The sequence below is a fragment of the Phaseolus vulgaris genome, chromosome 8, assembly GCF_000499845.2.
Source record: "Phaseolus vulgaris cultivar G19833 chromosome 8, P. vulgaris v2.0, whole genome shotgun sequence".
NCBI lineage: Eukaryota > Viridiplantae > Streptophyta > Magnoliopsida > Fabales > Fabaceae > Phaseolus > Phaseolus vulgaris.
In genome coordinates this window covers 1,306,214-1,318,175 of record NC_023752.2, presented here as the reverse complement: position 1 = coordinate 1,318,175, position 11,962 = coordinate 1,306,214, and the positions used below count along the sequence as shown (strand labels likewise).

The following is an 11,962-nucleotide window of genomic DNA, read 5'->3' as shown; positions in this document are numbered from 1 at the left end:
AATTCAATGCTTTGAAATCAAATACCAAAGCATAACCAATCTTTTACTTAGTTACCAAGAGTTTTTAGGAGTTATAGTTGCTAAGTATCCCTAAAGTATCCACATTTTTTTTTTCTTTTTTTTTTATCTGATTGATGTTTATGTCGGCTGTGTCCTTTTCCTTCATGGTATAACAAAAATTGGGTTGCAGCCATTCCTGAATTTAATACCCCAATTTGCTTTCTTGCAAAAGGAGGCGACCCTGATTGATTTTGTTGCATGGAATGAAGTTTCTGGATTATGGGTACCCGCATAATCCAAAAAGGTCTCACTTTTGAAAGGATTGTCAGAGAAGGTTCTTTGTTTTTGCATATACTTCTTCTGTTTCTCCATCTTCTCTTGCTTCTCCTTCTTGAATCTTGACGATGATGATTCTGATGATGATCTATGAGTCTTTGTTGAGGGTGAGGTTTGTAAAGTCATGATTTTGTTGGGATCTTGATTTGCTTGTGCTTTTGTTAAGGAGGTTTCTATTTTTATTTTTTATTTTTTTGTTTCTAGTGGGATAGAATCATTCTGTTTCCTTCTCATGTTTCTGTGAATTGAAGAACGTTATCATTTCTTCTTTTTTCGGGTTGGCTCTTTCCAATAATCACACCTTGTGTCGATTACCTGAGTGCTTTACACTGTTTCTTTGCTGTCAGTGATTGAACACAGATGAATCAGATTCATTGACAGGTTGATTTCATGATTTCTTTCTCCTGTATGCTTTTACTCTAATATTATTGTAATTTTTATTTTTTTTTACCTGTTTGTGTTTGTTTTGCTACTAAATTGAAAGAGTAAATTAATACTGGTATGTTTCAATTTTAGACTAATCTCTCAATTTGCTGCTGTTTGTTTGTTTTTCTTCCTGTTTTGCAATGTTGATTTTGTTAGACTGATTATAATGAAGAATATGTTTTAGGTTATGATGATGTCTCTCCTATATGAGATTTTTAATTGCGTTTATTTTTCTGAAATCGAACTTTTTTTAATGTCTTTTCTCCTTACCTTTTTTAGGTCTGTTTTGCTGATAGAGCATTAAAATCATTCCCAGGAAGTGTTGAAGCATAGATGAGATGTAATAAAGAAGGTTGGTTTGTGATTCTTCTTGCTTTGGGTTCACTGTTTGAAAAAGGAAAGAAATTACCTAATAGATTGATTATGTTTATCCCTTATCAGCATGCATTCATCACTTTTATTTTCGTGTAACAGGTATTGTGATTTATTGCAGACAGTTTCATTGCTTTTCAGGGAGTGCTCGAGTTCCAGTGTATCAACTTATCTTGTAGAGTAATAATTGCAGAATGGAGTCTAAAGAAGCACCAAGTGTTATTTTAAATTTAATGGGTCTTGATAAAGTGCATGCCCTACATCCTGTTAGAGATAAACAGAAAGTGCTCTCTGAGAATTACCAGCAGAAAGTTGCTTCCATTGGTGTCAGAAGGAAGCGTTCATCTCATCAGCAGCAGTCCTTTGGAATGAATACTAATGAAAAGGACAGATCTGAGGATGTTTTAGAAGTGGTCAAAGCACTCAGGCGAAGTAAGCATCATAACCCATCAAAAGGAAATGGGAAAGAGAATCCTAGTTCTAGCAAAAATTCTCATTTGGCTGAAAGCAAGAAAGCATATCCTGAAAAGCAAGATAGAAAGAAAATATCCTATCACATGAGTTTTGGTAAGCCAAGTTCAAGATCTTTCAGTAAAATTTCCGAGGAGATTTCTATTCAATCTGGGAATGTTGCAAAAAGAGTTTTAGATACTGCTTCAAGTTCTTTTTTCAGAGGGAATATAGTATTTGCCGAGGATATGCCGAAGCCTGCTTCAAATAATTCAGTTGATGGGATCCAATTCATTTCCCCAATCTTCTGTTCAGATGGTTCTTATAAAGGCTCTCAAGTCAGGAGGAAAACTTTGGAACAGAGGGATGTGACAGAAAAGGTTCATGAACTTGGACCATGTGGTCAAGACTCTGCGCATAACCAATTGCCTATGATTTCTGAAAAAGGAAATGGAGCAAGAAATTGTAATCATCAAAGTGGATATAGTAATGACAGAATTAAGTTGAGATGTAAGGCTGGTGATAATTATAGTTTTGCTAGAAGAGTGCCAAGACCCCTTCGTTCAGTTTCAGTTCTTGCTGATAATAGTGGAACTGTGAATCACGATATCTTGTTTCAAAGATATTGGGGATTGAGAAAAAAGGCATCTGCAAATTGGTCATCATGGAACAGTAAGGGTCAAAATAATGACCAGAAAGAATGTTTGGAAGATGTGAACCTCAGTTCTGGCGGTGAGAAACTCCCTTCTTTTTCCTCATATTTCAATAGTGATCATACTGAAGAGAATAGTGTCAGTCACAAGTCAGAGAAGAGATGTTATGAGAAGGATTTATCTGATAAGATAACTATGCATCCTCAATTGACAAGTAGTTCTTCTTCAACCTTTATAGACAGACAGATCTTGCAAGAGAGATGTGTAATGAGTGATGAAGTGAAGAACACAAAGTATGAAGACAGTGATTTGTTTAAGCAAAATGTTGTGTCTCCTGATTCATCAGTTGAGCTCTTGGTATCTGATACAACAGCTGAGGTTGTTGACAAGACACATAGTCCAACCAAACATCAATCTAAATCAACAGCCTTCATTTTATCACAAGAAATTGATTGTTTGAATCGTACTTCATATGCTTCAAAGCAACAGGTGTGCTTTTTCTTTCTCATTCAGGTGTCAGAATTTGTATATTTAATGGAAACATACATGAATCTTCCATAATAGAGTAATATTATTGTTTCAGGTGTGCCCTATATTTTATTACTTCAGCAATGAATGAAAATACCCAAATGCATGTGACTTGCTAAATTTTAGTCCTTAAATGCATGAGAAATAGTAGAAGTTTTGTTTTCTCGTTCATTATTAATTGATCACATGAGGAAGTTTCTCTGTGCTCAATACTTCAAGCAGTGTAAATATCCCCTCAATGGCCGTGGCTACTAGGTTGTGTAAAGTAATGTTTTTCTTTTGAATCCTGACTTTCTGATATTTGGGTTACCCTTTTGAATATATGGAAGCTAGATTTGTTGAGTAGGGTTTTATTTTGTTCTATTATGTTTTTGGTTATACTTTATTGATGCAAAACATAATTATAATGCAAAAGGAATTATTTATGACTAAGTTTTATACTACTAATTACTGAAGTAATTGAACTATAAATCTAAGGTAATATGTAAAACTTATACTTTCAGTACAAGAGGCATTGGACATAAACTTTTATTTCTGAGTTATAGTTTTCATGTCAATTTTGATGTAGTTTAGTTTTAGAAGTAAATGCTGCATCATTAATTTCCTGAAGTAACATTTCCAGATATCTTAGTTATATTAAACAGATTTTTTTACTGCATACTTTTCATATCCAACTTCTTGAGTTGAAACTTTTTGAGTCGACTTTTCTTTTTATATCATTGCATGTCACACGTAATTTTTTATTTCTTTGTAACTGTTGTTATTTTAGCTATGTCAAAGTTTTTTCTTTAGGTTTCACTATTGATATGTGTTTTGCTTTGTATTTTTTCTTAAATTACAGGATAGATCAGATTATGTTCAAGAAGATTCTGATCGTTCACTCTTCTCGGAGGTTGATCCAGATCCTATTGGTAGCTCTGAGGAGTCATATGAACATAGTCCAATCTCTGTTTTGGATCCCTTGTTTGGGAAAGACATTGAATTTGACTATAATGGCGATCATGCATATGGTATGTAATGATTATGCTGTTCATTTGTTCAACATATCATTTGAAATCTATGCTTCATTTCTTAGTTTCTCTCCTTCTAGTTTGGCATGAATTACAATTGTACCATTGTTAATTTCAGATTCCTCTGAAGTGGATGATGAAGAATGTGGTTTGAATGTTTCAAGTGATGAAGATTGTGAGAATGAACATATGCATAACTCTCAAGAAAAGAAAGATATAGCAGGATTGTTCAGAGCTGAAGAAAGTAGGGATTTCTCATATGTTGTTGAGGTTTTAACAGAGGGAGGTATATTTAATAGGAGCTTGTTTAGAGACTCTTCTACATGGCACTCTTCACAATGTCCTATTAGCCCTTCCGTCTTTGAAATCCTGGAAAAGAAATTTGGCGAGCAGCAGCTATGGAGGAGATCTGAAAGGAAATTGCTCTTTGATCGCGTAAACTTAGGGTTGCTACAGATTCTTCAGCCATATTTGTATATTCCAATGTGGGAAAAATCAACATCAAGAAGATTGAATGCTGAACCAAGCCAAAACATGATTGAAGATGAGATGTGGGGGTTGCTTGTTGCACAAGAAAATAAAGCTAGTAATGAGTTAGCAGATGATACACTCCAAGGGAAAATTAGATGGATAGAACTAGCCCAAGATGTTGAAGATATTGTTACAGAGATAGTTGATTTGTTAACAGAGGAGCTTGCAATGGAGATAGTTACCTCTGACAATTTTGAAAAGATTGTAGTTGTGTGAGGCTATTGCATTTTTTGATGTGTGCAATTGGTGTATAGTTTGATTGAGTGAATTTTGAGAGGTTGATTGAGTCAATTTTGAGAATATGAATTAGCACAGGTATTTGAAGAGTTTGAGTTTAGCATATAGGTATAGGTCTATTATTCTTTTATATGGAAAGATGTTCTTTATTATTTGTATGAAAAAATTATCAGCATGTTTCTGTGTTATTTTTTTCTTGAGAAATACATTTAATTGAAATTTAAACCCAATTATTTATAGTTAATTTGTTCCTCTCCAGTTCATGTGTCCCTGTCCTTCACATACTATCTCCCATAATCAACTAAAAGTAACCTCATTCTTAAAATACACTATCAAAGAAAACTTCTATCTGGGTTGGATTCTTTGTTTGTGTTTATAATTCACAATATAATTAATTTACTTAAAGAAATCTTCTATTTCTTCATCATTTCTTGTCCTCTTCCTCAAATTTTTTCATTTTCAATTTTCATCATTTCAGTTCATTGTTAATGAAGAAAATCTCAAATAAAATGTTAACAATGTAAAGAGAACTTAATACTTTGTGTTTATAATTCACAATATCACTAACTTACTAAAGTGATTCTTCAATACCTTGGACCTGTACATCAATTTTACCACTTTCATACCTTCTCTTCTATTAAATTAAAAAAAATAGAAAGAAATTAAAGTTCTAAATGACAGAAATTGCTGATTTTAAGGTTGTAGAAAGAAATAAAGTAAAAAATGTCAGAAATTGGTGATTTTAAGACTATGGTTGGTTTATGGGATTGGGAGGCCCGCCTTTAAGAGTTCTGCATAAGTAAGCAGCGTCTACTCAAGGCCAGCCTATAACCCCTACAAAAATTCTTGCACATCAGAATGAGTGCTGCAAGCAGCTCCCACTGCTTGCTTTGTTTTCCTTACTCATTAGTTTAAGGCAAGTTTTAAAGGTCACAGTTTCCTATTATTTATACACAAGAGATTATGTCTCCACAAATATCCAACCGATGTGGGACTTAATTTCATTGGATATTTATTACTTCAATCTGTTGCCAATGTTCTCTTCAACCCTCCATTACTGGTTTAAGGATTATATCAGATGAACATGAAAGACCCTTTATCTCAGATTTAACAATGTCATGTTATTTGAATAGCTATCACCATTTACATTCCATATTAAAATGAATTTATGTTTTAATTATATATTTTACTTTTTTATCATTTTAAATAAAATTTAATTGTGAAAATAAGCTATATTTTGATAGATCGAAAGAAGAAATTTTGAGTCAATTATGTGAAACTATACTGTCGGTAATAATATCTGAAACAATGATATTTGTGATGAAGGATTTGGGTCTGAGGTTGTCGTTGTATGCAGAGAGAGTGTAGTGGGAAAACCATTGGTAGAAGAGATTACAAAATTGCATGATTTGTAGTAGCTGCTACCTAGCCACTCCATGGTTGTAGTTAAGCAATGAGACAAACTACAAGAGAAAGAGGAATCTCACTTTCTACACACATCTCAATACCTACCTTTCACGGATTTCAAACCTATTCTCTGTCTATTTCTGCATGTTGCTTCCTCAATTCTACATGTCACTTATTCATCTATTTAATATAGCTTCTTTTTTTTTTTCATAAAAGAGCCTCAATTTTCTTCATTTTTCTTGTTTTTTATAAAATTATGTATAGATTAAGCAGTGTCAAATTAACATAATTCCTTACATATCAAAATGACACAATTACAATAAAATTGTATTATATTTGTACAACTTTATATTGTTTTAACAATGAATTCGTGACTGTGATTTTTCAAAACCAAACCCATTTTGAAAAAAAATAAAAATTGACACTTTTTCAAAAATTCCATTAAGATGTTATTGTTGTTGTTATTATTATAATTATTACTTAGTTTTTAAATGTTTTGTGTGCACTACACCTTGAGTAGACTAGGGAATCTTTCTCCGGGCCCACGTGTATTTTAAAGTAGTACATTGAAGATTTTAAATTGTCAAGATGTTTGTATATGCAGATTTCTTATTCATTTGTTTCTGATTCATAATATATTTAGAATAATTTATTTTAAAAGAAATCATGTATCTAATATTACAAAGTACAAATAAAAAAGTTATTATAGGATTTATTTTTTACTGAAGGGAAATAATCACCAGTAAAAGAAATGGAAACAAAAACACCTAAAATCAGTCAATTGAACAACCAAATTTTAATCCAGTTCATAATCTAAGTGTTTATATGAAGTAAAAAATCCAGAAGAATAAGTAAAAAATCCAGAAGAATGTATTAGAAGTTGAGATTATTTAACATAATTAGAGTTTAATGTACTCAAAAACCGGAGGAAGGTTGTAGTATCCGCGTTTGGTTTGTACCCACCAACATGACCAGATCCATTCAACTCAACAAGGAATTAACAAGCCTAAAACAATGATTAAGCATTAGGTAATGTGCTATTAATTACATTCCAAACGCTAATCCGATCCAATAACAATGGACTTGTACTAATTATATAAATAGTCATGAGTTTCGAGAAAGATGTATGTCGTCATCATGCATTAATTGCACCAAACACCAAATACAGCGAGAGATCTTATTTTAGTGTCATAATGTTTTTTGAAAGTACCATCCCGATCGAAAACTCACGAGGGAGTAAAGATCAGTGGAAGAGGAGTGTGATTCAATGAGTGATGATTGCTTAGTGAAGAAAAGAAGAAAAGGAAAAAAAGTGACCAATCAATTAAAGATGAAGATAATAGTTATATGAGTTTTTTTTTTAAAGACAAAAGTTACTTATCCATATTACATAGATAGTTAAGGTAGAATGAGAGTTTGAAAAAAGACATGGTGTGAAATAAATTAGTTTGTAGTTATTATACAAGTGGTGGAAGTGTGATAAACAAATGAGCATTGTTTGTATTTGTAGAGTTGATGTGTATGGTGTGTTCATGTCCTGACTTAGGATATGTGCTTCACTGATTCAGACCTATGCATGCATTTGTCTTCTTTTTAATCTGCGATGATGGCGAATGTATGCATATCAATACAAGAATATATGCATAAACCAATCAGCATTTGCCACACCAAGGATTTCAAATTTCATCTTCATCGCTTCAAAACTACAGAACTCAACACTGCTTAAGATCATTCAAATACAACCAAATCATTTTATTTGAACTCCAAAAATGGCAGCCAGAGGAAGGTTTCTATGATTCATGGCTTTCGGCTTTCACAACTGGGATCTTGTTCCACCAGCTGTGCCCATTGAGGTTGGTGTATGGAAATTTATGAAATTTTGTATCGATAAAGAATAAATAAAATTAAAAACAATTTTAGTCTTTATCATAAAAAAAAGTATTATAAAAAAATTATTAAATAGTGATCAATTTTAGAAATTAAAAATAATATGTCAATATATTAATTAAACTAGACAACATTTTATTAAAAAAAAATTGGTATCTAAAGTAATTTCTATTATTAATAAAAATGTATAAAATGATTTCTAAATTAATTTACTAAGTTTTAGCGATTAATATTTTTGATTCTAAATTAATTTTTAAAAATTATTTAATAATTTTATTGTAGTGAGGATACAAGACATGTTTCTACCAAAGATTCAAATAATTGAGCAACCAATCTCACTGGAAACTTATGTGGACAAACCAATCTAATGGTTTGATTTGTATGAGATCTATTAGAAAATGATAGGTGATTATTTTTCTGAAAACTGAGATTCTTTACGGTTGTCATCTTAGCTCATATGTCGTTTGTGTTTGTAAAGGGTTTCGTTGAATGGTTTAGGCTACCTTTAGGTTGAGTATCCTTAAATACCTCTATTTATTTATTCGTTTTTGTCGATAAAAAAATCAGCCCACTCTTTAATTGGATTTGTTTCTAGATCGATTAGAACTAATTAATTTTTTTTTTTATGTATTTACATCTTTTGATATGTCATTTGATTGTTTCTATGACTCTAGATGATTTTGGGTTTTTTTTTTTTTAAGACTATGCAGAAATTATAAATCTTTGTATATAATAGAATTGAAGCACTACATTTATTATTTATTTACTAATAAAAAAACAGTATAAAAATAGAGGTGGTAGAAATAAGAGAGAAATTTTGAAACACAAAAACAGCATTAATGCACAAAAACCAGCTGCAAGGGCTGCAACATTTAAGAAGAGTGATAAGAATTCGAATTTCATTAATAACCTCTTCAAGTAGTCTTGTAAATAAAAATATCACAAAGAATTAAAAGAATACTTTAAGTCGAGCAAAAGTATTATCATAAGACAAATAACCTCAGATTTTTGCAAACTCATGTCATTTGTAGTTTTGGTTTTTCACTGCTGCTGGTGTTTGTGTGTTATGTTTTTATGACTCTTTTTTTTGTCACAGTAATTTTAAATCTCTTTTTTTTAAATGGTCTAATTAATTTTATTTACTTTGTCAATAAAAAAAAATAAGACCAATTACCTCAGTGGTATATAAAAGTGATAAAGTCTTGTACATTGCAATGTTTACTTTTTAATTAGTTGCAAATATTCATTAATCAGGGAAAGTACTGCACTGCACTATAGTGAAAACTGTGATAATTATCTTGTACGAGGCGACATGCGTGTTGCTGTGTGAAGATTCTGAAATTTCTTCAATGTGGGACATACACACACATATATATTCCAATGAAAATATCTACTATTAACGAGAAATGATAGTTTGTCGAATACCATTCCATTTTTATACTAATAATCATGCGATACGACAACACACAAACCCTAATATTCATCATTCAAACGCAACAGGGCTACGAATGATCACAACATGCAGATACCCCTGTTGCATAATGTTGACCTTACAGCGAGTTTTGTGCTTATTGTATCTGTACAACAGACACGTGTCAGCACTCCCCACATCAGTCATATCTTATACTATCATATATATATATATATATATATATATATATATATATATATATATATATATATATATACACACATATATATATATGTGTGTGTGTGTGTATATAAGGTTATCTCAAATCAAATAACAGGAAAATCTTTCACATGCTGATATGGCACACTGTTATTTGCTAACTCAAACACCCTCTATACTCTTTGCTGATATCTTGATAATAACCACAAAGTTCAGAATATTAATCTTTTTATCAGATTTTTTGTATTGTTTAACTTCAAATATTGATGCATGTTATTATATTATTAAAAGGGTTGTCGAAAGTGAGTTCATTTTTTCTGATAGAGGATGTGAAACTGTCATTTTCCACAAAAGATAGAAGGAGAGGACCACACAGCATTATGTATACACAGTCTCCGTGCTTATTCCGTATGAGACAACCCCATTTTCATTGCATATGTATAACATTTAACAGCATATATTAAGAAAAATCCGTGCATTGGAAAGTTGAAGGGGACCAATTATGCATGCATAGTGGTGAAGCTAGGGAGAACAGAGAGAGGTGAGATCATTTTCAATGGCTGCTACCACCTTTAGTGGAATCTGAGATCATCTTCTGTATCATTTGGCTTGTCTCTTCCTCCGACATTCGGTCCTCTTTACTCTTAGCTTTGGCATACTCCTCAAAAAACTCCTTGTTCTCTTTCTCCAGCTCCTTCCACACTGCACACATATTCATTCATGTACACACACAAAACATGTTCATTCGATGTACGGATGCATGATATGCACGTGCATGTTTGGATTCTTGGTGAGGGAACTTTCTGGTGCTGCAAATTAGTGAACTGAAACCCATCTGTATTTATCTTTTTTCTTAGATTTGAGAGATTATATGCATAGTGAAGGACTTGTTGTATATGCATAGTGAAGGACTTGTTGTTGAATCTTAGAAGCCTGTTGCCTTTAGTACTGTTGATCTTTCAATTTCAGATGTCATCAAAGAAAATTTCACATGTAATAGTTATAATATTAATTAAAAACTTGTTTCTGAATAAGGTTCTAACTTGATAAATACTTATTTTCTTTCCCACTGATGTTTACTAGTGGGAGTTTATTCAAAAATGGTATATATCTCAGACCAATAGAAAACAAAAACAACACTGATGTTCTCTGTTCTTTTAACTGGTATGATTGTTCTCAATTTTGTGATGTAATATTTCATTGAGCAAAATAAATCTCACTATATATAGTCCTTGATTCAACTTTCTTCTAATCTATATATAGCAGAGAATTGTAAAATTAAAACATAGTATTAACTAACCTAAAAAGCTTTTTAAAGTTGAAACATAATATAGACACATAAGTTTGAAGCAGGTTTGGTGAAATGGTCAAAGAATGAATTATTTGATCTAAGAGTATCAGTCTTTTAGTCATAAGTGTAGGCTTTGTAAATTCTCAAAGCAAAATTAAAGGTTTTAAATAGTTAATCAATCAAAATTAAATTAGGTAGCTATTAAGAAAAGCCTAATTCAACTTCATAAACTTAACTTCTAGGATGAGGTTTGTACTAGGTTTTGTACTAACTTGCGAGTGCATGTATGACAAGTAAGGGTTCATACACATAATAATTAGGTATGTATAGAAGGTAAATTTACATTTTGAAATGATTTGATCACAAATCTCTTGAATCTTGCAGGAGTTGAAAAGGTGTAAAATCTATGAAGAAAATGAAAAGAAGAGAACATACCAGTGGATGTTATGACAGGCTTGATATTTGCATGCTTGGAGAGAGCCTCCATGCATTCTTCCTTTGACATGTGAAAGATCAAACACTTCTCAATCAGGTGGTGCACCTAATTTCGTACAAACATGCCACCACGATCATGTAGGTATAAACACAAAAAATGAAAATCAAAGGGAGCTGATATGAAGTGGTGGCTATTGTCTCTTTACCATGTGAATGTAAGAAGCAGAGGAATTAGAAGACTCTCCCATGATCGATCCTAGCACTAGGTAGTGAAGTTGAGAAAAGTTATGTGCAGTGTGTATGAAAGTGTGGAAGTGAAAGCAGTGTGAGAAGAGGATGAGTTAGAGGTAGAAGGTGCAAATGTGGTGTGAAGAAGATTTAATGCAGAGGGAAGCAATAAAAAATAGCATATTGTGAGAGGGTAGTGATGTAGGGTCAAGAGTCCCACGTGAGGGATAGATGACCATTGGCTGAGAGAGGATTAGAGGAGATTGTAAATGACCACTCCTTTGTCTTGTTCATGTGCCAATAGAGCCTCCTCCAGCACGTGATTTGTGGGACACCCCCACAGACATTTCCCTCAAACAGACAAACTCAGATCATCAATTGATGCCACAATTTTCCAACCATTTTCTGCAACCAAGTCTCTCTGGTTTCGTTTCATCTTCCTACTTCTATATGTGTATATGCTTACTTTCCCACCATCCAAACCTGCTTCTTTCTCATTTGTACGATCATTATGCAGTTAAGTGAAGGTATGGTCATGGAG

The 11,962-nt window shown here is 32.3% G+C and overlaps 2 protein-coding genes and 1 non-coding gene across 10 annotated transcripts; 1 reads left to right on the top strand and 2 right to left on the bottom strand.

Annotated features, from left to right (window-relative positions):
* Positions 1-4,773, top strand: LOC137825600 (uncharacterized). 8 transcript variants are annotated; one of them, XM_068631301.1, is made up of 5 exons: positions 1-443; positions 1,042-1,114; positions 1,237-2,726; positions 3,607-3,775; positions 3,894-4,773. In XM_068631301.1, the coding sequence occupies exons 3-5, from the start codon at positions 1,329-1,331 to the stop codon at positions 4,520-4,522; spliced, it is 2,196 nt and encodes a 731-aa protein (XP_068487402.1). In that variant the 5' UTR covers positions 1-443; positions 1,042-1,114; positions 1,237-1,328; the 3' UTR covers positions 4,523-4,773. The 8 variants fall into 8 exon arrangements, with proteins under 8 accessions (XP_068487402.1, XP_068487403.1, XP_068487404.1 ...); XM_068631302.1 differs by having other exon boundaries at positions 1-448; XM_068631303.1 differs by having other exon boundaries at positions 6-334.
* A 538-nt stretch (positions 4,774-5,311) lies between these two features.
* LOC137827325 (U12 minor spliceosomal RNA) lies at positions 5,312-5,463 on the bottom strand. The gene has a single exon (XR_011083714.1). It is a non-coding gene; the product is annotated as a U12 minor spliceosomal RNA (small nuclear RNA).
* A 4,415-nt stretch (positions 5,464-9,878) lies between these two features.
* On the bottom strand, positions 9,879-11,570 carry LOC137826420 (uncharacterized). Its single transcript, XM_068632381.1, has 3 exons — positions 11,400-11,570; positions 11,194-11,299; positions 9,879-10,169 (listed from the first exon to the last, which is right to left on the bottom strand). Exons 1-3 carry the CDS (start codon positions 11,439-11,441, stop codon positions 10,021-10,023), a joined length of 297 nt encoding a protein of 98 aa, XP_068488482.1. The 5' UTR covers positions 11,442-11,570; the 3' UTR covers positions 9,879-10,020.
* Between the last annotated feature and the right edge of the window lie 392 nt (positions 11,571-11,962).

Bases quoted from the DNA above. Each gene is read 5' to 3' on its own strand.
- LOC137826420 (XM_068632381.1), bottom strand. From the start codon at position 11,441: ATGGGAGAGTCTTCTAATTCCTCTGCTTCTTACATTCACATG. The intron at 11,300-11,399 runs GTAAAGAGACAA...GTACGAAATTAG, and splicing joins CTGCTTCTTACATTCACATG to GTGCACCACCTGATTGAGAA. The intron at 10,170-11,193 runs GTATGTTCTCTT...ATATGTGTGCAG, and splicing joins GCCTGTCATAACATCCACTG to TGTGGAAGGAGCTGGAGAAA.
- LOC137825600 (XM_068631301.1), top strand. From the start codon at position 1,329: ATGGAGTCTAAAGAAGCACCAAGTGTTATTTTAAATTTAATGGGTCTT. The intron at 2,727-3,606 runs GTGTGCTTTTTC...CTTAAATTACAG, and splicing joins CATATGCTTCAAAGCAACAG to GATAGATCAGATTATGTTCA. The intron at 3,776-3,893 runs GTATGTAATGAT...TGTTAATTTCAG, and splicing joins TAATGGCGATCATGCATATG to ATTCCTCTGAAGTGGATGAT.